A 25472-nucleotide genomic window follows, 5' to 3' on the forward strand; every position below is an offset into this window, starting at 1 on the left:
TAAGTATATATGTAATGTAGTAACGGGCACATTAATAATAACATTTAATATTTACGTATTTTTGGCACTTTAATCTAAAAAACGCATCACAACGTTCGCTTTTTTTCAACATCACTGATTATTGCTCGCTGCAGACTTTGAGAGTCAACAAACATAATAAAACATCACTTACTGTATAATGTCTGTTGTCATTATGATGTTGACTGATAGAATCTTATCTTAGTCCCGTTTTAGATGAAGAATGACTCATAATGCTTACGAAAAAAGGGGTTTGGAACCGAGCGCCTTTTCATGTCGTTTTCACAATGTTCGGGTCTAAATTGGCTGTCAAAGTGTACCAAATTGTCGGAATACGTCCTCGTCCTTTTACTGTCTGGGTGGGAGGTACGATTTATGATCTAGAATAAACTTTCACGAGCAAAGGAAACGAAGAAGCATTTTACCGCACGATGATGTAAACATAGGCATACACACTAGTGATCACGGTGCCGCTACGAATAGTTTGCCTACGCTAGCATTTATAATAATATCACTAATACTTGGTTAATATTCAAGTCATTAAATATAAATGGCTTATTGTTGACACTTTTTGGATGTTTTTATTGGGTTCTATGGGCGGAATAAAGAACCTTCCACTGGCGGAGTTTTATTTACATTTATTTACGAGTTGGAATGCATTTAAAAAATACACATCCGTCGTCATGTCTTTCATAATGATTGTGAGCGATAGGTAAAATTCGCCCAAAAAGTGCAGTTCCCCTTTACCTTATGTTGCAGCGTTTTTTTGACTCAATTACTTTGCAAAATTAAAATTGCAACATTACCTAGAGGTGGTTTAACAGAGTCTGCTCTCAGTGCTGCTGTAGTTATTAAGTGACGTAAAAATAATAATGGATTAGATTTATATAGCGCTTTTCTAGACACTCAAAGCGCTTCACAGAGAAGTGAGAACCCATCATTCATTCACACCTGGTGGTGGTAAGCTACTTTCATAGCCACAGCTGCCCTGGGGTAGACTGACGGAAGCGTGGCTGCCAGTTTGCGCCTACGGCCCCTCCGACCACCACCTATCATTCATTCACCAGTGTGAGCGGCACTGGGGGCAAGGGTGAAGGACACAACGGCAGCGATTTGGATGTCAAGGGGCGGGAAGCGAACCTGCAACCCTCAGGTTTCTGGCACGGCCGCTCTACCCTCTACGCCAGGGGTGTCAAAGTCAAATGGACGGAGGGCCAAATAAATAATTTAGCTACAAGCCGAGGGCCGGACTGTTCGAATGTTCATTGAAAAATTTTTAAATGACGCATATAGTCTAGTGAACCTAATTGAACCTACTGAAAACCTAACAAATATATTCCAATATGATCAGATAAATAAAGCAATATTTTCTTATGGCTCTGTCAGTAATCTTTAATTTTCAACAGACACAAAAGACAAATTTCCTTTATATAAAAATCCCCATAACATGAACATTAAATGAAAGAAACCGGTATTCAAGGCACCATCAGTAGCCTATATTTTCTATTTTAGCAAAAGTGGGCTAAATTTACTTCAAAGAAAAAAACAATAATAGCAATTTTCTATCATCCACTCAACTGAAATATTTTTAAAATATAATTAAATTGAAATACAATAAAATAAAGTGCAAAAATCTATAAATCAAAAACAACACTTTGTTTAAGGAGAAGTAACATGCAGTGAAAACAAATATTAAACTTTAACTTTTAAACTTGAATTGAGTAAAAACTCTAAATATGTGATTGCACAGTAATGTTCACATTAAACCCCCCTCCTCCCTCCGTGGGAGGGAGGCGAGTTGGGTGCCCGAAACCCCCCGCTGGTTTCGGCCCGCCCCTTGGCGCGCGTGGCACGGCGGGCTCCGCGACCCGACGGCTGGCCCTCGTGGCTTGACGGCGGGCGCGTCCCAACGGGCCGCGCGTAGGGGTCAAACGCAGAAGTCTCAGGGCCTCGTGGTGAGGGGGTGGCCTGCGGGTTTCGGCCCGCTTGACCCCCCCGCTCCGCTTGGCGCGCGCGGCACATGACGGGTTCCGCCACCGACGCTCGGGCTGCAGCCCGACGGTGGTGCGGGCCCGGCGGTGACGCGCGGTTTGGGGAAACAAAGCAGAAGTCTCAGGGCCTCGGGGCCGGGTTTCGGCCCGCCCCCTTGGCGCGCGTGGCACGGCGGGCTCCGCGACTGACGGCCGGGCTGCAGCCCTTCGGCCGGCAGGCGCGTCCCGGCGGGCCGCTCGCCCCCTTTCGGAACCTTGGACCGGCATCCGCTTGGTGCGTGTAAAAGATCTGCGGTCTGCGGGCCGGTTCTAATAATAAATCAAGATCATCCCAAGGGCCGTAAAAAACCTTCTCGCGGGCCGGATATGGCCCGCGGGCCTTGACTCTGACATATGTGCTCTACGCTATGCCGACCCAGGGACCGTTACATGGCACCATTGGATTTAAGGTGAATTGGTGCCTGGTAGGACTGGTGGGATTCAGTCGGTGTCAAAAAAGCACCGGATTCGGTACCCATCCCTTATTGCCTGTATTTATTTTATTTTATTTTTCAAATAAAACTTGGTCAAAAGTTTTCAGTATGTGTATAAGTACGTTTTGAGCACATTCAGCAATAATGATAAATGTGATGATTTTGGTCACAATAACCGTGATTTAGATTTTTATATTGGTAATCAGGAGGTTGCTTACAGCCACAGATGTTAATGCTATATTTGCTTGTGTAGCTCGCACCCGGCAACTACAGGAGACTCTTCGGTTAAATAGATAGCAACGTTAAATGTCTCCTGTTTCCAGGCCAAAAGCTACTGGCTGGGTCCCAACTATTACAAAGAAGGTCCGGAGAGCAACGACATCCGCCGCACCAACCTCCCCGACATCCGCGTGGCCTATCGCAGCGAGACGCTCTCTGAGGAGCTCCACCTCATAACCCACGCCGTGCGCACGGAGGAGCTGGAGACCGTCGACGAAGAGGACCCCCTGTGCATGGGGCCTCTCCCGGGTGGCCGCTGATAACACCGTGTCTCTCTCGCTACTTCCAGTAAACGCACACCTGCATCCTGCATCCGCCACCACACCTTGAAGGCAAGTGAGAGCAAACCGTACACCAAGGAACCACTCCTGTCAGCACACTTGTACTCTCGCAACAAGCTAGCACAGCCCGCCATTTTGAATCCATCCATCCACGCTCTATGGCGCACGTGCCGGCGTCATTCCGCAGTCTTGCGTACTCTTTTCGAATGCACAAGCAAACGTTTGTAGCTCAAAGCACAGTAAAGTTTTCGAAGTGTCCCGATTCTTTCCCTCATGGCTTCTTTGCATAGCTGCAAGGAGCCCCCCTCGGTTATCAAAGGCTACAGACTCTGCAAACATTCCACAGAGCAAGAATGAAAGCATTCTTGTGGGATTCCAAGCATAAAAAAGGCTTGTTTACTTCACTGTGGCCATGAGGAAATGGTGCCTCCACACTCATTCCTTCCTCAGACATGAGAGTTAGTGTTTTTGCATGCATTGCACTGTAGTTCTGCACCAAGACAGTCATCGCTGACTTTTGTTCCACAAGAATGCAGCTGAAACCACTTGGCTGCATGCATACTTTGCGTCCAAATAGTTTTTATTTGTGCATGGTTGCATGAGTCATGAGGATGACACCACAATGGAAAGCAACAACCTTCTCATGGCTGAATGCATTTATTGGCCCTCTGCATATCGTACAAATAGAAACAAGCCATTATCAATAAGAAATATTATTAGATATTCTATTCATTTTCTTTGTCACAGATAACACAAAGCTAAGGTATTTTCTTTTGATATCCTTGCACAGATTGATTGTTTTCTGCACCTTAAACGCACAACATGTATCAAAGTTGTTCAAACATCCTTCAGTTTGCAGATTGCATAAGAATCTCACGCCTCAAATGGCCCGTAGAGGGCATTTAACCTATCATCCCACACAACCGTGTATAGAAAGAGTTTTGCCAACCTGGTTTTAGGCAATGATTGACTAAAAGGCACTCACGTGACTATAGGGCACCATGTTTGCTACCAACTTTGAGCTGATGCTATGTGTTTGCGGTGCTTCCTCGATCATTTTTCTACGTGTATAAATGTCGAATTCTCCACCCGTGAGAATTGTGAAAAGCCTTTACATCGCTTTCCCCACAACCCAGAAAAAAAAAGTATAGGAAGTGAAAGTTCGACGTCAACACTAGAAAGCCACAAACTACAGCGTCTTGTGCCAGGTAAACACACGACACAACGCCTGTGTTGTTCAGGAGAGAACACACAGAAGCTAATACAAATAATAACAGAAGAAATTAAAAAAAGAAAAGAAATTGTTTGACATAAATAGACTATCTTTGAATTTCAGTAAAACAAAAATAATTCAATTTTGTAACAGCAGGAGCGAAAATCAAACAAATACAAATAGATGGACTTGAAAAAAGTTCAAGAAACCAAATTTTGGGTGTGATAATAGATGATAAAATGAAATCTTATAAAAAATATCCAACATAAAGTGGCAAGAAATAGGGCAATAATGAATAAAAAAAATATGTTCTGGACCAAAAATCACTCCACATTCTCCACTGCTCACCAGTGTTACCATATCTGAGTTGTTGTGCAGAAATATGGACAAGACACTTGACCCACCTGCTCCCAGTGCCACCCACACTGGTCTAAATGGAGCTTTAAGATGTCGATAATGGGTTTCACTTGGTAAAGCGCTTTGAGTCTCCAGAGAAAAGTGTTATATAAATATAATTCACTTGCTACATGATGGGTGATACACACAGTTATTACAAATACATTGAAGGTAGCCACCACAGTTGACATATTTCACACAAAAGTCACATTTTCTCTGATTGTTGGTCCCAAGCCAATGAATATTTTGGCGAAATGATGGTAATAATTTTTTTCCCTTGTTCTATGTATTTATTTTACATTTAGTGCGTCGTCTAGTGCGTGTTAGAGTGCTTGCTCGTCACGAAACACTGCATAAATGTAGCAGCAGACTGCGTCAAATACGGCCGCAAAATTATACTTTGACAAAATAAAAGCATGTTTTTTGTGTAACTTTATGAGCTAGAGTATGTTTACAACTACATATAGACGCATTATTTTGGTTTATCTTGTCAGAAAAACTGACGTCAAAACAACAGCAATTGCATCCTTGGGAGCAAACATGGCGCCTATTGTTTATTTGACCATACTCTCTTCATACACGACTGTGCCATCCCATTGCTGTTTTATCTTCTGACCACCAAACATGATTCGATCCCAAAATAGACATTATTTTTTCAAATAGTGGCCTCTGCTCTGTTTGACGCCATGCTGCAGTTAATTAAGGCAGTGGTCCCCAACCACCGGACCGCGGCCAGGTACCGGTCCGTGGACCGATTGGTACCGGGCCGCACAAGAAATAAAAAAAATTACAAAAAAATGTTTTTATTTTTTTTATTAAATCAACATAAAAAACACAATATATACATTATATATCAATATAGATCAATACAGTCTGCAGGGATGCAGTCCGTAAGCACACATGATTGTATTTCTTTATGACAAAAAAAACCCAAAAAAAATACCATAACCCCCCCAGTCCGTGGGACAAATTTTCAAACGTTGACCGGTCCGCAGCTACAAAAAGGTTGGGGATCACTGAATTAGGGCAATGCAAAGCACTGTGAAGGTCCTATTGAAACTGCAATGTTTATTATTATTATCAAATATATACGTTTGAATGGAGTTTTGGGGAACTGTACTCTTTTTTTGGATTTTTGTCTATCATTCACAATCCTTATGTGAGACACGCACTTATGTTTTTCTTTTCTTATGGATTCTAACTCGTAAATAAAGGCAAGCATGAGGTGGATAACAATGCACTCTTAAAAACTAAAATCCAAAATCCTCCATCACTTTATATACATGCTGTTAGTATATATGTAATGTAATAACACTCATAACATGTAATATGTACATGTTTTGCTCATTTTAAGCGTATTCATTTTACAGACTCATCACATCTTTCGATATACCCTTCAACAATGACACTAAGAGTCATGGCAGACTTCATGAGAGACAACGACTACTTTGGGACAAATGATGATTGGAACCTTATATTTTTGAGCCTGACTATACAGAACATTAGCTACAAGTTTTAGAAGCTGTGTGCTGAACAGATCCAGCAAGTAGCACTATTTGCAAGAAAAAAAACTACGAACATAATAAAACAATCACTTACTGTACAATATTTGCTCTCACTGGGATGCCGACTGATGGAATATTCACAGCAAATCTTCCAGTTGAGATGAATAATTTATCATAATCCTCACACAGGTTAAAAAAAACAAGGTGAGCGCAAACGAGCGTTTGTGTGCATCTTTCTCGCCATCTCCGGGTCTAAGTTGAACGTCAACGTTGATCAACTTCTTGGTTTATGACAACCTTCTACCATACAAGTGAGAGGTATGATTTATAATCTGGAATTAACTTTTACCAACTCAGAAAAGTGTTTGTGTTCTTGTCTTACATTGGGATTGTGAATGATAGGCAAAAAAACGTGCAGTTCCCCTTAACTGCGATGGGAAGCGGAGGTTGCAAAAGCAATATGGCACTTGCAAAGAGAAATCATTTTAAAAAGGGGGTATCTGGTGTAAAAAAATAGAAAGAAAAAAGTTTGACAACCATTACATTAGACCTATATTTTGGCGTGCCTAATGTTAGACCAGGCAGTGTTCTTGTTCCTCGTCATCTTGTCCACCATTTGTCATTATTTAGCTTCCAAGCTAAGCTAAAGGGATGCACAGCAAACGCTGTAAAGACGCCTGTTTGTATAGAAAGTGTATTTTTAAAATAGCGATATTAGCTTTTTTATTCATAGTCATCTGATTGTTTTATTGTGGTGTTTGGTTATGAAAGTCCGTCTTAAATAGTTTAACTTGATATGTTCTTGTTTATTTGCTGGTCTAATTACAGTAAAACAGATGTATTTTTACAAACAGCCAGCAGGGGGAGACAAAACCCCCAATCTTATGATTTAGTACGCTTTCATTTCTACTGTGCTCTTGTTTAACTTTCTTATTTGATATATACTGTTTATTTTGCATATCGAGTCAAAATTAACATTACCTATGAAATATATTACATAGGATTTAAAAAAAACAAAACTGATTTAACCCTAGTTTTGGCTTGGTTAATGTTAGCATCCACTTTTAGCGCCATAGATGATTTACTTTTACAAGCTACGAAAATCTTTTCTTCAAACTGACATGTTTATGTCTAGTCTGAGTTTAAGCGTAATGTGTATTTTGAAGAAGACATCAATTGTTAAAATCGGTGCAGTTTTTAATTTGTGACAAGAATAATTAGATTTTGATTGTTTTTCACACCACATTCTCTTACAATAGCTTCAGCACTTTAAGCTTTTTAACTGTTAATTGATACAATATGAATAAATGTAGATTACTTTAATATATATGAAATATAATGTGCCTGTTCTGACATTGTTTCTTTTTTTTTGCCATTTTAATATAATAATCTGATGTCCCACACAATGTAGCACGCCCTACCTCATGAATTGTAACCTAATAATGAATGTGTTCTTGTCTGACGATACAGAAATGCATACCATATGAAATAGTAGGACAATACTCACCCGTCCTAAAGAGTATTTTCTAAGATTATGTTGCCGGGGTCTTCGTGTGGAGTTTGCATGTTCTCCCCGTGACTGCGTGGGTTCCCTCCGGGTACTCCGTCTTCCTCCCACCTCCAAAGCATGCACCTGGGGATAGGTTGACTGGCACCACTAAAATTGGCCCTAGTGTGTGAATGTGAGTGTCATCTATTTGTGTTGGCTCTGCGATGAGGTGGCGACTTTCGCCCTTCTGCAGCTGGGATAAGCTCCAGCCACCCCCGCAGTATAAAATGGATGGATGGGTGTTGCCATCCACAATCAAGTGTTCTGTTGAGTATTTTTTGATATTTTATGTTTAATTTGGCTGATTTTTAACTCACAATAAAGAATGCTGAAACACTTTGTTTATACATATGTTGTATCTAATCAGTTCAAATAAAGCATGTTTATTCATCAAACAGTTGTATCATTTTATATACAGGTCACATCACAACCACCAATTTGCTTTCCTCCTCGGCAATTCGCTGTGTCTCCACTACAGGACCCCAGAGTACGCCTGTAAGTGTTTTATGTGTTGTCATTGCCTAATTAATCAAGTTTATTTTGCACTCTTCCCATTTCGGCCATCTATCTCACTGGACACTTCTTAAAAAAACTGAGTGGGTACACTGTGGCATTTTACAAGTTTTAAACCAGCCATGTCAAACTTATTTTCATAGAGGGCCACGTCGCAGTTATGGTTGCTCTCAAAGGGCCGCTTCTAAAAGTATATAAATATAAATGTATACCTGTACAATACATGTTTCTAATGGCATATGCATTTGATTATTACACTTTTTTTTTTTTTACATAGACTATTAAAAAAAATTTTAGATTTCACTGCAAAAAACTTTTAGGTGAAAAAAAAAATAAATATATATATATATATATATATATATATATATTTTTTTTTTGCAATAAAATTCATGCAACAGTGCTGCCAGTTTTTCCACAATAAAATCTACGGTTGTTTTTATAGTGTGTTAATGTATATGGAAAAAACGTATAAAAGTTTTTGTACGATTTAAAAAAAAAAAAAAAAAGGCTGCTCCATCCCCAAAATTTTACTTTAAAATCTATTGTCATTTTTACAGTGAGTGTACAATTTGATGGGTAACTCAATGAAATTATAAGTCAAAACATTTGTATTTTAACAAAAAATGTTTTGGAATGTATGGGAATGTAATATTTTGCTGCATTATTAGATACAATTAAAGTTTAAAAGATATGAAATTGCATGTAGTACATGTTATTTTTAAATATTAAAATGAAAAAAACAAATACCTTTCAGTAAGAAAAGAAAAACTATTTTATTAACTCATATTATTTACAGGCTTTCACGGGCCACATTAAATGATGTAGCAGGCCAGGTCTGGCCCCCGGGCCTTGAGTTTGATAGCTATGTTTTAAACGGTAATCCATTGTACGTTCCGGTGATTGTGGTTCCACTTTCATACTGAAGATGTCAGTAGCGTCTGCTCCAAAGCTGTCGATTGAACCACAGAAGAAGTTTCTGCCTTCTCTAGTAGGCTCTGAATGCTAATGCTAAATGTACTCGGAACGCTTTAAAAATGTCAACAAAGCAACTTGCTGTTTATTATTAGTCATGTCTCCATTTATTTATAATAGTCAAATAAATATACATATCTAGTAGGTCTAGACACGCACCGATGTCCTTTGTAACACTTTCGTTGTAGCATCGTTTAGCATTTGGAATTTAGAGACGACGCCAGGAAACGCACGGCAGCGACACCAACAGGATTTAACTGGAACTTCAACGACACTGTGAGTACTGTGCTATAATTTTACAGTTTGAAACAGGGGTGTCAAACGTACGGCCTGCGGGCCCGATCAGCCCCGCGAACAGGTTTTATCCGACCCGCAGGATGAGTTTGGTAAGTATAAAAATTAACCTGAAGTTTTTGAATGAAAGGAAAAACTAATCTAAATGTGTCCACTAGATTTCGTAATAGCAATTCTTTGTAGATTATGCTACATATGTCAAAAAAATAACCTACCAGATGTTAGTGCACCAGTCGAGCAAAATGAGCAAACAACATAAATAACATCCTGTAATTTGATTTTGATATTATATTTTTAACTTGATAAATTGAAAATTAAAGGCCTACTGAAACCCACTACTACCGACCACACAGTCTAATAGTTTATATATCAATGATGAAATCTTAACATTGCAACACATGCCAATACGGCCGGGTTAACTTATAAAGTGCAATTTAAAATTTCCTGCTAAACTTCCGGTTGAAAACGTCTATGTATGATGACGTATGCGCGTGACGTCAATCGTTGAAACGGAAGTATGCGGACACATTGAATCCAATACAAAAAGCTCTGTTTTCATCTCAAAATTCCACAGTATTCTGGACATCTGTGTTGGTGAATCTTTTGCAATTTGTTTAATGAACAATGGAGACTGCAAAGAAGAAAGTTGTAGGTGAGATCGGTGTATTAGCGGTGGACTACAGCAACACAACCAGGAGGACTTTGAGATGGATAGCAGACGCGCTAGCCGCCGACCTCACCTTGACTTCCTCCGTCTCCGGGCCGCCGACCACATCTGTGATCGGGTGAAGTCCTTTGTCGCGCCGTCGATCGCTGGAACGCAGGTGAGCACGGGTGTTGATGAGCAGATGAGGGCTGGCTGGCGTAGGTGGATAGCTAATGTTTTTAGCATAGCTCTGTGAGGTCCGGTTGCTAAGTTAGCTTCAATGGCGTCGTTAGCAACAACATTGTTAAGCTTCGCCAGGCTGGAAAGCATTAACCGTGTATTTACAGGTCCATGGTTTAATAGTATTGTTGATTTTCTGTCTATCCTTCCAGTCAGGGGCTTATTTCTTTTGTTTCTATATGCAGTTAAGCCTGATGCTATCACGTTAGCTCCGTAGCTAAAGTGTTTTGCCGATGTATTTTCGTGGGGATAAAAGTCACTGTGAATGTCCATTTCGCGTTCTCGACTCTCATTTTCAAGAGGATATAGTATCCGAGGTGGTTTAAAATACAAATCCGGGATCCACAATAGAAAAAGGAGAGAGTGTGGAATCCAATGAGCCAGCTTGTACCTAAGTTACGGTCAGAGCGAAAAAAGATACGTCCTGCACTGCACTCTAGTCCTTCACTCTAACGTTCCTCATCCACAAATCTTTCATCCTCGCTCAAATTAATGGAGTAATCGTCGCTTTCTCGGTCCGAATCGCTCTCGCTGCATTGAAAACAATGGGGAAATGTGAGGAGCCTTTCAACCTTTGACGTCATGCTACTTCCGGTACAGGCAAGGCTTTTTTTTTATCAGCGACCAAAAGTTGCAACTTTATCATCGATGTTCTCTACTAAATCCTTTCAGCAAAAATATGGCAATATCGCGAAATGATCAAGTATGACACATAGAATGGATCTGATATCCCCGTTTAAATAAAAAAAAATCATTTCAGTAGGCCTTTAACACCATAGGCTCCAGCACCCCCCGTAACCCCGAAAGGGACAAGCAGTAAAAAATGGATGGATGGATGGAGTTGACTGATGAACATTATCATATAATTTATTCAGAAAGTATAAATAACGACAATAAAGGTAGAATACTATTAACCGCAACATGTAAGTGTAAAAAAAACAAAAACATTATAATTTGTACATTTTCAGAATGTGCTTGTTCTATTTTTAAACAAAGAAAACAATCCGAAGTTGTCTTTATTTTTATGTTATTGTGCCGTGATTTTACCATTCCGGCCCACTTGGGAGTAGATTTTCCTCCATGTGGCCCCCTATCTAAAATTAGTTTGACACTCCTGGTTTAAGGTTAACTGCGAATTGTTTGTTATTGTGGTTTGAGTGGGAACAGCTCATAGTTCAATCATTTATTAGAGCATACTTGCCAACCCTACCGATTTTTTCGGGAGACTCCCGAATTTCAGTGCCCCTCCCGAAAATCTCCCGGGGCAGACATTCTCCCGATTTTCACCCGGACAACTATATTGAGGGCGTGCTGTGATGGCACTGCCTTTAGCGTCCACTTTTACTCCATTCAAACAGTGTGCCGACACAGTCACATGTTGTATGCGACTTCTACACACACACAAGTGACTGCAAGGCATACTTCATCAACAGCCATACAGTTCACACTGAGGGTGACCGTACAAACAACTTTAACACTGTTACAAATATGCGCCACACTGTGAACCCACACCAAACAAGAATGACAAACACATTTCGGGAGAACATCCGCACCGTAACACGACATAAACACAACCGAACAAATACCCAGAATCCTTTGCAGCCCTAACTCTTCCGGGCTACAATATACACCCCCGCTACCACCAACCCCCCCCCCCCCCCCCCCCCCCCACACACACACACCTCAACCCCGCCCCCATCTCCCGAATTCTGAGGTCTCAAGGTTGGCAAGTATGTATTAGAGACACAACATTATAACCACTTTCCCACTTTTTTGTTTTGCAGCGTTTCCAGCAAAGTTATCTAATCAGTTAAAACAACTAGGCCTGAAAAAGAACCTATAGGTCTTTCTTCCAGGAACATTTAAGAAAGAAAGAAAGAAAGAAAGAAACGACATAACATTTATGCTTACTTTATCAGTCTGATTTGCATACATTACCTAAATTCTGTGAAAACGCAAACCACACAAAATACCCAGATTTATTTAACCCGAATGCTAAAAGTTCTCTGTAATAAAAGTTTTTAGAATTGTTGGTGAGAAAGTGGCATATTTGTTGATCCAGTCTGTAGTGTGCCTAATGAAGTGCCCAGTGAGTGTATTTTACATTAAAATAACATAGTGATTTTTTAGCTGTATAAAATATCTTCTGATGGTGTCTCTCCACACTGTGTCTCAGTTTGCACCCTACAGTAGGGAGGAGAAACAAGCTTTCACTGCAGCATTTTTCTAATTTACAGTCTATATGGAAACAGAAGAAGCGCTCACTCACAGCCATGATGGAAGACCTGACTCCTTGTAACCGGAAGAAGACCCTCCCTCCTTCTTCTGGACACACTGTCTTCAGTTCCTCCCGGGTCATACCCAGGAGCATGGAGCCGCTCAGCACGCCCAGACAACGCACCGTGCTGCAAGAAGAAGAACAAGACGAAGAAACACAGGTCCAAATGATTACAGTACAGTAGTTTAATTACCGCTTGTTTGTTAGCTACTGGGGTTAGTTTGGTAGTTGGTTAAGTTGTGAATTCATTTCATTAACAAGATATATAACTGTGTTACGAAGATACCTATTAAGTTTGGCAGCTATGAAGCTAATTTTTAAATTAGCCGGCGAGATGGCACCAAATGATCCCCCTATTTTTCACATTTGTACGTCAATCTCCATGAAATAGAACGTAGCCTGCTCGCTAACACAGGCTAGACCAGACCAGGGCAAATTAACGCATGTGGCCCGTTAAGCTTTTCAATCTGGCCTGCCGGACAATCCAAAATAATTTTTTTAGATCTTTAAGATGGAATCTGTAGCTGCCATTATGATGTGCAGTGATGTTTTCAAATGACCGTAAGTCTTGAACTATACAAAGTATTTAAATGGTCGGGATCTGCGCTTTTGCATGATATTCTAGTTACTATGGTAATCTAATTAGTTACTATGGTAATCTAAGTCACAGCAGCTCAGGCGAGGCACTAAGCAGTGTGAGTGGGAAGCGTTTCCACAGAGTGTTTCTAGAGCGGCCAGCCTGTAATGCGGATGTAAGGGACAGACATGGAAGGAGATTTTTACAACAAAGTTCTATAGCTTAGTGCAGGGGTGGGCAATTAATTTTTACCGGGGGCCGCATGAGCAACCCGAGCACTGCTGGAGGGCCACACTGACAATATTTCAATTAAATTTTGCTCAAATTATTTTTGATATACCGTAAGATAGATAATAATAATAATAATATTTTCATTTAACCTAACTTATCTTTATACAAAAGCAGATGGCTTTTGATGGTTTTATTTTTAACACTTTCTTACACAACACTTCCTGATGTATATTACAATACAAAAATTTCAATTTCTGTCACTTTATCCTGCATCCTCTTTGTTGTAAAACCTTTATTTAACCAGATAAGAAAACGTTGTGAACGTAGCACGCCTGTAAGGTGATTGGCGAAGAAGGAGGAAGCGTTGCTGTTGCGGAAATGAGGAGTGAGGATTGGTTTTCCTTTTGGAAAGAACGAGATAAGTTGAGCTGTGTTAGTATAGCATGCTCAATAAAAGTTTAAAAAGTGCATCAGACTTGGTGTGCACTTCTTCTGGACGCTACAATTGATGTCAGAAGTGGGATGAAATGCCTCCCAGTTCGCCTTGCCATCAAACCTGGGAGTCTCCATTGAGGGCGGAATTCCCCCCGTGGCAAGCAGCGTGGCTGCACCTGTAAACGCTCTCTCTCTCTCTCTCTCTCTCTCTCTCTCTCTCTCTCTCTCTCTCTCTCTCTCTCTCTCTCTCTCTCTCTCTCTCTCTCTCTCTCTCTCTCTCTCTTTGCGGCGAGCTCCTCACTTGGCACGTACCTCCCGATGACGTAGCACACAAACAGTGCAGTATGCGCAAAGTTTTACTTCTGCCACCAATTGTAGTGTCCAGAAGAAGTGCACATCAAGTCTGACGCTCTTTTTAAACTTTTATTGAGCAAGCTATACTAACACAGCTCAACATATCTCGTTCCTTCCACACGCACGTCTCCTCACTCCTCATTTACGCAACTCAAGAAGACAACATCTACTTCAGCAGGTCGTTACACTATATTCTTTAAACACAGCAACGTGTGTACCACAAATAAGCATACGGCTTTACCTTTACTTGTCTTGTTGAAAACACGCCATTCGTCATCAACTTTTCTCTTTTTAGTCGCTGTGCGCCTTCCCTCACAGGACATACGCACATATAACACTTTTCAAAATAAAAGCAGCACAGTTGTATTGCACGCACGACAAAGATGTTTTTTTAAATTTATTTTGTAATTTGAGATTGCAGCTGCGCGCACGAGCATACGTCCACACGGAAGTAATACAAATAACGCTTTTCAAAACAAAAGCAGCACCGTTGTATTGCACACTCGAAATAGATGCTTTTTAAAATTTATTTTGTAATTTATAATTGGCCTCACGCGGGCCGGACAGGGACGTACAAAGGGCCGGATGCGGCCCGCGGGCCGCACAATGCCCAGGTCTGGCTTAGTGATATATCAGATTGTAAATGGGTTTATTTTTTGCCTTTCGCGTTCATATTTTGCTGTGTTTTTTGCATTTTGGTTGAGTTTCGCTTGATTTTAAAATATCTCGATCGAGAGGGGCTGTGACTTTCATATGTTGTCAATATTCGGTGTTTTATCGTTCATTGTTAATATTGTAAATAAATGCCACATTCTTTATTTTCATGTACATTCTGGGTGTCTCATTCAGTAAAAACATTTAAAATTCCATTCCGTTTTTTTAGGCGGTCTGTTATGACGTTTTTAGCATTCAATCTGACATTATTGTAAGGTTTGTATTAGTGTTTCTAGCCTGGGCTAGACAAACAAAAACATTTGTATTTTAAAAAACGTTGTGTGACTAACAAAGGCAACATTCTCCTCACACAGTAATCAACCATGATCTTCTCAGAGGTCACACTGCTGTTTGCAGAAAGTGACAAATTAGATGTGTAGTGCTCACATCTTAGTGAAGCCCAGGTGTTCAAGCCAGGCTTTCACCTCTGCTGGTTTGGATTTCTTGCTTAAGACAGGAGAGCTTCCAGTTGGCTGAGAAGGGAAAAGAGAGTGTTAAGTCTCAGCCAGGAGATGGAAAGTTGAAAACAAGCTAAAGAGTTGACTTCCATATGTCAGCAAGACATTCTGCAAAGATACTGAGTTTTCTATTTGCTGAGTCGTCACCATGTCATCAACTTGATCTACATCATCCGTCAGGACATTGTTGGGGACAAATCCTTCCTCTCCTCTGCTGTTCCTCACTTTCCACCACAGCTTGGATACGTCCAGCAGCTGTTAAAAGGACAAAGCATACTGAATATCATATCATTGCTGTTGTTATTGTACTACGACTGATCACCTCCACGACTTCGCCATTTGTGATGGTAAGCTCTCTGGGGTTCCTGGAGGCGAAGTCCCGCATAACTCGCATGCGCCGCAGCTTCTTCTCACGCGGCCTGTAAAAAAGACTCAAATTTAGCTACACTCAGTAACGAGGGAAGAAAGTCCGCCTGTGCAGTGGACAAATATATAAGATTTTAATGATTCGGACTCCAAATTAGATCTGAGTATGTAAAACAGAGTTAGGCCACTTATCTGCTTGACGGCAGAAGCTTGACTGTTTAAAGCACAGAGAAGGTCATTTATCAAGCCCGTGAAAGTGATAATTTTAACGACAACAATGCTTGCTGGGAAGCTGATGTGTATTTCTAGTCTTGTTGCAACACGGCAGTGCGGTTGGATCAAAAGAGATGTAGGAGACGCTTTGCTGAACAAAAAGTTGCTTTATTACAAGCGGGCGTCATTATACAGGTCTCCAGTACCCGGAGGAGCTCAGGTCAAAAATGAAGGACTCCTAACTTGGAGGAGCCGAACCATCCATCCATCCAGCCATCCATCTTCAACCGCTTATCCGGAATCGGGTCGCGGGGACAACAGCTCCAGCAGAGACCCCCAGACTTCCCTATCCAGAGCAACATAAGCAACTTCCTCCTGGGGAATCCCGAAGCGTTCCCAGGCCAGAGAGGAGATGTAATACCCCCATCTGGTCCTTGGCCTGCCGCGGGGTCTCCTCCCAGTGGGACGTGCAACGAGGACCTCCCTAGGGAGAAGCTCGTGAGGCATCCGCACGAGATGCCCGAACCATCTAAGCTGGCTCCTTTCCAAGCGAAGGAGCAGCGGCTCTACTCCGAGTCTCTCTCGGGTGACTGAACTTCTCACCCTATCTCTGAGGGAGATGCCAGCCACCCTTCTGAGGAAACTAATTTCGGCCGCTTGTATCTGCGATCTTATTCTTTCGGTCATGACCCACACTTCATGACCATAGGTGAGAGTAGGAATGTAGATAGCTCGGTAGACCGAGAGCTGAGCCAGAAGGGTGTTTCGTCACAACAGTGCGGCAGAGAGACTGCAATACTGCCCCAGCTGCTCCGATTCTCTGGCTGACTTCCTTCTCCATCTTTCCCTCACTCGTGAACAAGACCCCGAGATACTTAAAACTCCTCGACCTGGAACAGAGTCTCATTCTCTACCTGGACTGTACAGAGCCGAACCACAGTCTTATATTCCTTTTTCTCTGTCTATGTGTGTGTGTTAATTCAGGATAGTACAACCTGACCATGTAAGGAGATGTTTGTGTGTAAGTGACTGGGAAGACAACAGATGTATACCATAACTTGTAGGTTGACGTTAAGATACGCATGGCATCTCTCCTCCAGGATAGAGCTATAACCTTTGCATTCCGAAGCCTGGTTTTATTGCTTCTTCTCATGAGAGAGCTAATTCCAGTCCAGATGCGAATGTCTATCTAAGGCTCCTTAATTTTATAATGGGCTCCACCATTATTTACTTAAACCTGGTGGTTTGCTTTCTCCAAGTTGAATATAAACATTCACCATATGTAGACATAATATGAGTTAATTAATTCACTTCAAAGCCCTGCTCAGACTTGCTAACTCTGCTGGATTCTGATGTTTTTGTGTGTATAAAAAATATTGTCAATGAATCCTGCTTTGAATTGTGCTCCCCTTTGTGATTGAGTTTGACAACCCTGGTTTAAAGTCATGTAACTTATAGATTTTTACCACTTGGGGGGCCCAAATCCTGCTCAGGAAGGACACCATACAGGTCCACGAGTTCAGTTCAAAACTTGGGAGACAGCAAATTCCTAAAAACACTAGAGTGCTCCTGTTGTATAGAGGAACTTGGACCACTGTAAACACATTGAGAAATCCTTTTATTGACATTTCAACCTTAATTAATAAATAGATCAAAATCAAAAGTCTACTGTAGAAGACGCACATTCTCCGGGATATAGAAAATAAGGCTAAGAGTGAAGGGAGAAGTCTGTTCCATAGCTTTCTGGAAATGTGGCCCCCATAACAATTTAGTTATATCACTGTCACTTCCTGTCAATGAGAAAGGACGCAAAGAAAAAAGCTCCGCTTCTGCTACCGGAGTTTTTGTTAAGTCTGAAGATTTTGACCACTGATTTGACCACTGATTTGCGATCACAGCCACAGGAGAGTCACCTGGCATCTTCGATCTGATTTTGGTCAGTTGAGAGGCACTGATACGCTGAAATAAGGCGAGTGGAAGAGCCGTTAGCCTCAAGCCAAAGGCGCCTCCCGCAGTTCAAAGCGGTTGCCTAGCAACCAAAAGTTACGGCGAGTTTACAGCTGTTTTAAAGTGATCTTGACGTCGCAGAGTGATATAAGTTGACAGGCTGACACCTCAAATTGATCTCTGAACGGCGCAAGGTACGAAATTGTTGAAAAAACAAGTTAAAAGTGCCGCAAGTCGCTAAAGAAGTAACTGCCCTTAAGACATAAGAGGCGCTGACGTCAGTGACTGCCGCGATGCCAAAAGTTAAAGGATTGACTGGAAAGACTGATTTGAAGCTGGGCACAGGACATGATGGGATTCAAGAAGGGATACTACAAAAAATACTCCAGGAATTTAAAGAAGAAATGTTAGAAAAATTGGAAGAATTGATGGATGGATGGAAAGAGGATATGAAAGAAATGAAAGAAGAAATGAAAGAAATGAAAAAAGAGAACAACTCCAGAAATAAAGAAGCCACTGAAATGAGCAAACAAATGAAGATCCTTCAAGAAGACAACAACATGCTGAGGAACATCATAGATGAAATGGATCAGGATAAACGAATGAATGATATCATCGTGACAGGGCACCGAATTAAACCTAGATCCTATGCGAAAGCTGTGAATAATGAAGGTGAACCAGATGAAATGGATATGGTCTCAGCAGAACAGCAAGTGGTCAACTTTCTGCAATCAAAAGAAATTGAAATTGACATTAATACCATCGAAACATGCATCCCACTGAACGGAAGAAACAACAACGCCACTCCAGTCGTGCTCGTGAAACTCGTAAACAGAAAATCTAAAATGGCATTGCTGAAACAGGGAAAGAAGCTGAAGGGAACAAATGTGTACATGAATGAGCATCTCACAAAACGCAATGCTGGAATCGCCAAGAAAGCACGCGACTTGAGAAGGCAGGGAAAAATCCAGGGAACTTGGAGCACCAACTGTAAAATCTACATCTACATCAAGCTGAATGGAAGTCCAGAAGCAAGAGTAATTGTTGTCCATGACATCAAGGACCTGGACAATTTTTAAAGTTTACACAGCTACCACAACAACGATGATAATGGACTCTGAAAGAAAACAAGCACCTAAATTCAGCATCGGCACTACTATGTTCCAAGGGACGACTAAACAAGAGGACCTACATTCAGGATTGCATCCACCTACACTTATAGAGATTATTGAAACAACATCAAAGTTTGTTGAACAAGAAAATATGGAACTAAAAAATTTCTGCAACAAAGATCACAAAAACCAGGATTTGGAAAATGATATAGATCCAGATACAAATTTTTTCTCCCAAATCAGTAATAGTTGTTTTTATTATACAGATGATCAATATAATAGCAACATTGAATGTGATAACAAATTGTCAATTATTCATTTTAATAGTAGAAGCTTGTATGCAAATTACAACAACATTAAGAACTTTTTGGAACACATCAACGAACCCTTCAAAGTGATTGCTGTCTCAGAAACATGGATTGATGATAAAAAAGGAATAGATTTTGATCTGGAGGGATATGAACTAAACTACATCAACAGAACCAACAAAAATGGAGGAGGAGTAGCTGTGTACGTGATGAAGAACCTGAACTACAAAGTGGTAAAAAACATGTCATTTGCCATAGATAATATCTTAGAATGTATAACCATTGAAATATGTCAGGAAAAAAGCAAAAACATATTCATCAGTTGTATATATAGATCACCTAAGTCAAGTATAGAAACATTTGAAGAATGGATCAAGGCAACTTACATGGACAATGGTCAAAGAATAATGTTCTTATGTGGTGACTTTAATATTGACTTATTGAACCCCAACAAGCAAAAGTCTATTGATGACTTCATTGATACAATGTACAGCATCAGTCTATATCCTAAAATCACAAAGCCAAGCAGAATCACAGCACACTGTGCCACGCTTATTGATAATATTTTTACCAATGATTTTGATAATAACACTACAAGTGGTCTACTTATAAGCGACGTTAGTGATCATCTGCCAGTTTTTACAATATATGATGGAAACTACAAGAAGAACATGGAAGACAAAAGGACATTTCGAAGACTGTGCACAGAGAAGAGGATGACTGCCTTCAAAATTGAACTACAAAAGCAAGATTGGGACAATGTGTATAATGAAAAAGAGGTTGATGAAGCATATGAACATTTCTTAAACAAGTTCATAATACTTTATGACAAACATTGTCCATGGATACAACTCAGTAACAAGCAGAGAAAGAATAATCAACCATGGATGACAAAAGGATTAAAAAATGCTTGTAAGAAGAAGAATACACTATATAGAACATTTATAGCACAAAAAACTATAGAGGCAGAAATTAAGTACAAAAAGTATAAAAACAAGTTAACAGACATACTACGATCATGTAGAAAAGAATATTACAGTGAATTATTGGACAGGAACAAAAATAATATGAGAGCAACATGGGGCATCCTCAATAGCATTATTAAAAATGGAACTAAGAGGGACTACCCTCAATACTTCTTAGATGAAAATAAAAAAAATGACAACATAAAAGAAGTAGTTGAAAGCTTCAATAATTATTTTGTAAATATTGGACCAAAATTGGAAGAAAGGATTCCAGACCCAGTTCCAATTGAGGACTATAATGATACCATAGAGCGAAATCCCAACTCCATGTTCCTCAGTAATGTGACACAGGAGGAAATAGTTACAATCGTGAAAAAATGTAAATCTAAGACTTCAACTGATTGTAACGGAATTGATATGGAAACGATAAAAAAGGTTATTGAACAGATCTCAGGACCATTAATGTATATTAGTAACCTATCATTTCAAACAGGTACATTTCCAAACAAGCTAAAGTTGCACCAATTTATAAGACTGGAGACAAACATCAATTTACAAATTATAGACCTGTTTCTCTACTTCCACAATTTTCTAAAATCATTGAAAAACTGTTCAATAACAGATTAGAAAGTTTCATAAATAAAAATAGAATACTCGAAGAGAACCAATATGGATACAGAACTAATGTTTCAACTTCAATGGCTTTAATTGAAATTACAGAAGAAATTACCAATGCAATAGATAGTAAAAAATGTGCGGCAGCAGTTTTTATGGATCTAACTAAAGCATTTGACACAATCACAATATTTTAATCAAAAAAACTAGAACGATATGGCATCAGAGGGTTAGTCTTAAACTGGATAAAAAGTTATCTAACGAACAGGAAACAATACGTGAAGCTAGGCGAACACACGTCTACAACGCTAAATATATCCTGTGGTGTACCTCAGGGATCAATACTAGGACCTAAATTATTCAATCTCTATATAAATGACATTTGTAAAGTTACAAAAGATTTAAAGTTAGTATTATTTGCGGATGATACAACAGCGTTTTGTTCAGGAGAGAACACACAGGAGATAATACAAATAATAACAGAAGAAATTAACAAATTAAAAAGATGGTTTGACAAAAACAGACTATCGTTGAATCTTAGTAAAACTAAAATAATGCTATTTGGTAATAGTAGAAGAGAAAGTCAAACACAAATACAAATAGACGGAATAGAAATTGAAAGAGTAAACGAAACCAAATTTCTAGGTATAATGATTGATGATAAATTGAACTGGAAATCTCACGTAAAAAATATACAACATAAAGTTGCAAGAAACACGTCAATAATGAATAAAGCAAAACATGTTCTAGACCAAAAATCCCTTCATATTCTATACTGCTCACTAGTGTTACCATATCTGAGCTACTGTGTAGAAATATGGGGAAATAATTACAAAAGTACACTTCATTCATTAACGGTGTTACAAAAAAGATCAGTTAGAATAATACATAATGTTGGATATAGAGAACATACAAACCCTTTATTTATTGAATCAAAAATACTGAAATTCCACGACATAGTGAATTTGCAAACAGCTAAAATTATGCACAAAGCAAACTATAACCTGCTACCCAAGAATATACAACAATTCTTCTCAAAAAAAGAGGAGAAATATAATCTTAGAGAAAAACGTAACTTAAAACATTTGTTTGCACGTACAACACTTAAGACCTTCAGTATATCAGTATGTGGAATTAAATTATGGAATGGATTAAGCAAAGCAATCAAACAATGTACTAATATGATCCACTTCAAGAAAGTCTTCAAACTTAAAGTGTTTACAAAGTACAAAGAAGAAGAACCATGACAAACATTCTCAATTTATTTCATCCATTCATTCAATCATTCTTAAAGTAATCTTACTTATCTCATCATATGAAATATGACTTACTTCACCAATTATTATTATTAAATTCTTACTATTATTTATTTATTTATTTTTATTGTGATTACTTATGGAGTTTATTGTGAATAAATTAAGAACAGGAAGTGAACAAAAAGTTTTAGCAACTGTTATGTAAAGAAAAGGGGTAGGATTAAATAAGCTCTGCTTCTTCCTACTCCTTTTCGAACATGTTGAAAAGAGAAACTGGAAATTGTGATGTATTATGTTGTATGCTTGCATGTTCGAAATAAACTCAAACTCAACTCGACTGTCATATAGTTTTAGACATTTTCTATTGCCACTAGTTGGCTATGTGACTCATATGAAGTGACTTAAAGGGATCATACGATTTGTTTCCCCTTATTTTTTTAAAACACTTCATTCAGGTCTATATAACATGTAATGATGGTTCTTTGGTCAAAATGTTGCATATATTTTGCTGTAAAGACCTTTCTTTAAGCCACATTTTGGTTGTTAGATGCAAATGAAGCCCTCCTTACCATGACTGGACTTTCGTCCCTGCCTTGTTTAATAGTTGTTCTTTTTGTTGTTTTTTTGCTCAGACTGTATGGAATATAGACACTGCTGATTGCCACCAGACATCATTTTTACTTTACTGTCACCACAATACAACATCTCGGATGATATAGCCAGACCAGCGACTCACCAATGAGGAGACGATGTGGGCATAGAGAAAAAAAAAGAAGGCCCGCCTGCAAATTTGGAATGATACGCTAGCTAAGGTTCAATTTACCGTATTTATGGACCATAGTGTGCACCGGATTATAAAGCGCAATGCCAATGAGCGGGTTTTTCAGGTCTTTTTTCATACAAAGGCGCACCAGATTATAGGGCATTAAAGGAGGATTTTATTTTTATTTTTTTTTCTAAATGGAAAACACTTCCTTGTGGTCTACATAACATGTAATGGTGGTTCTTTGGTCAAAATGTTGCATAGATTACATTTTACAGATCTTCTTTAAGTTGCTTACTGACAGTCGCTTCAGGATGCGCCGTTTTGTGGGCGGTCTTATTTACGTGGCTCACCTTTGACAGCGTCTTCTCCCCGTCATCTTTGTTGTAGCGGTGTAGCGTGCAAAGACGGGAGTGGAAGAAGTGTCAAAAGATGGAGCTAACTGTTTTAATGACATTCAGACTTTACTTAAATCAATAATGGAGCAGCATCTCCTCATTCGTGGCTCACTAGTGCAACAACGCCGGAAATGTGTCCCGTGAAAAACTGTCCGACCGGAACTCTCTAATAACTAATGTTCCTTGGGTGAATTATGTAAACTCACTACACTGGTAGTTTTTAGCGCTTTCATGGCGAGATATAACTTAAAACTTTGCGCTACTTTATATTAGAAATGGCAACAGTGGAAGATGAATGCCCCATAACAAGAAGATAAAGAAAAGGAGAAGCTTATCGACTCGGCATCGGCACGGACTACAGTGGCGGATGTGCGCAAATTTTCAGGACTTATACAGATCTCAAATACACATCAGTGTCATGTCTTGGTGATCATGTTTAGTTTGGCTATGTTCTGTTTGGTTTTTGGATTTTGTCAGTTCCTGTTTTTTTCACTCTCTGTTTTGTTTCCATGACAACCCATTAGTTTTCACCTGTCCTCATGTCACGCACCTGATTAATTTGGACTCACGCACCTGTTGTTAATCACGTCACCACTATTTAACCCTGTAGTTTCCAGGCAGTCAGCCTGGTGACATCACATTCATGCTCTGCACTCCAGATACCCCTGCTAATCTGACCAGGCCATAGTTCATGCTGCTCTTTTTCATGCTCGTTCCTTGTCACAGTAAGTGTTTTCGTTTTTTTGTCCATAGTTCTGCCTTTGTGCTAGTTTTTTGTTTTCATAGCCAAGTTTTGTATTTCCGCCTTGTGCGCGCCTTTAGTTTGTTCTTTTTTTTAATAGTAAAATTAAATGAGGTCATTATCTTCACACAGTGATGTGCAGTCAGTAGAGGCAGGTGAGGCGGGGCCTCATGTGCCATAATGGAAAGAAAAAAAATGTAAAAAGAAAAAAATAATAATTAAATTGTTATATGTATCCAGTGATTATACTAAAGTTATTTTCCATTTAACTTCACCAGTTTTAGATTATTTTTATTCAAAATCGCTGAATTTTCACATTTGCCATTCAAATACTTGCGGTGAGTCACCAGCCAGTTGAGGCACGTCACTGATTTGTGCCTCAACATGGATTGTGCGCAATGACTCGGCTAACTGCTGGCCTGCTGTGCAGTGAGACCGTATTGCTATATGAATTATATCAGCTAACTAAACTATGGCATAGTTTAGTTAGCTGAGGTATATAATGTACAGTGTATTTTGTCAACAACTGTATGTGTGTCACGTATTTCTTGTGCTGGGCAATCATAAAACGGCTGCAAAAAACGCACTGGCTGAGGCTGGCAGTAATCCGGCCTCCTGGTGGTAGAGGGCTGTAGTGATCCCAGAGAGCATTCCTCGGCCGCAGAAGAAGTGAGAACAAGCAACAGTTAGCAAGTCAAGTGCAGCGATCGTTTATTTTTTCCCCTCGCCTGAACTTTTATTAAAAACATGGAGGATTACATATGTAAAATAAAACAGTTTTCTAAACTGGACTTTCAATCGAAGCAGGAGGTAATAATTAAAGGTAGGCCAACGCCGGAGCTAAAAGGTTTGCTTCAGACTTCGGGCCAGAAGACCCGTTCTTTTCAAACGGCGTGGTACACACGCAAAGGCTGGCTGTGTGGATGTCCAGCAAGAAAGGTAAGACCATAATAATGTTTTTTTTAATTAAATGTGCTTTTTTGTGTGCTACAGTTTGTATGTGTAAAGAATGCTGGTATGAGCTTTTAAACATAACCCGTTAACTGCTGCCAATCACATGGTGAATAAGATACTCTTTAGGGTTCATATGTTTGTAAATCTGACTGTGATGAAGTCAGTGCCTCACCAGTCATGAACCTCACCGCACGTCACTGCCTTCACGTCGTGTCCGGTACAGTCGCTTTGCACCACGGGAAAAAATACCACACCATAGTCCTAGTCTTGACAATCAGCAGGTACCAAAAGGTAATAAAAGTTGGTTTTGCATAATATTGTGAAACAAAACGCCAGATAATGTCTGCTAATGGGTGCCATTTTGCGGTCCTTACACACACACCATAGTAATACTTGTATCTCTGACTACGGTAGCC

The 25472-nt window shown here is 39.7% G+C and overlaps 2 protein-coding genes across 6 annotated transcripts in view; one reads left to right on the plus strand and one right to left on the minus strand.

The window, feature by feature from the left end:
* The window catches only part of LOC133653992 (AMP deaminase 2-like), a 99177-nt gene extending 85730 nt beyond the window's left edge, over positions 1 to 13447 (plus strand). For 4 of the 5 annotated variants that reach the window (XM_062053906.1, XM_062053932.1, XM_062053923.1 and 1 more), the window contains exon 18: positions 2806 to 8044. In XM_062053906.1, coding sequence (XP_061909890.1) covers positions 2806 to 3021 — 216 coding nt within the window. In that variant the 3' untranslated portion in view covers positions 3022 to 8044. Of the gene's footprint in view, positions 1 to 2805; positions 8045 to 8123; positions 8201 to 12607 lie in introns of those variants that run through there. The other variant, XR_009826804.1, reaches the window with a different exon arrangement.
* Positions 12068 to 25472, minus strand: part of eps8l3a (EPS8 signaling adaptor L3a) — a 48157-nt gene continuing 34752 nt past the window's right edge. The window contains exons 16-20 of the mRNA XM_062053946.1: positions 15740 to 15836; positions 15565 to 15672; positions 15347 to 15432; positions 12640 to 12775; positions 12068 to 12554 (exon numbers count right to left, since the gene is read on the minus strand). Of these exons, the coding sequence (XP_061909930.1) occupies positions 12543 to 12554; positions 12640 to 12775; positions 15347 to 15432; positions 15565 to 15672; positions 15740 to 15836 (439 nt within the window). The 3' untranslated portion in view covers positions 12068 to 12542. The remainder of the gene's footprint in view (positions 12555 to 12639; positions 12776 to 15346; positions 15433 to 15564; positions 15673 to 15739; positions 15837 to 25472) is intronic.

This window comes from Entelurus aequoreus, linkage group LG01 (genome assembly GCF_033978785.1).
Source record: "Entelurus aequoreus isolate RoL-2023_Sb linkage group LG01, RoL_Eaeq_v1.1, whole genome shotgun sequence".
NCBI lineage: Eukaryota > Metazoa > Chordata > Actinopteri > Syngnathiformes > Syngnathidae > Entelurus > Entelurus aequoreus.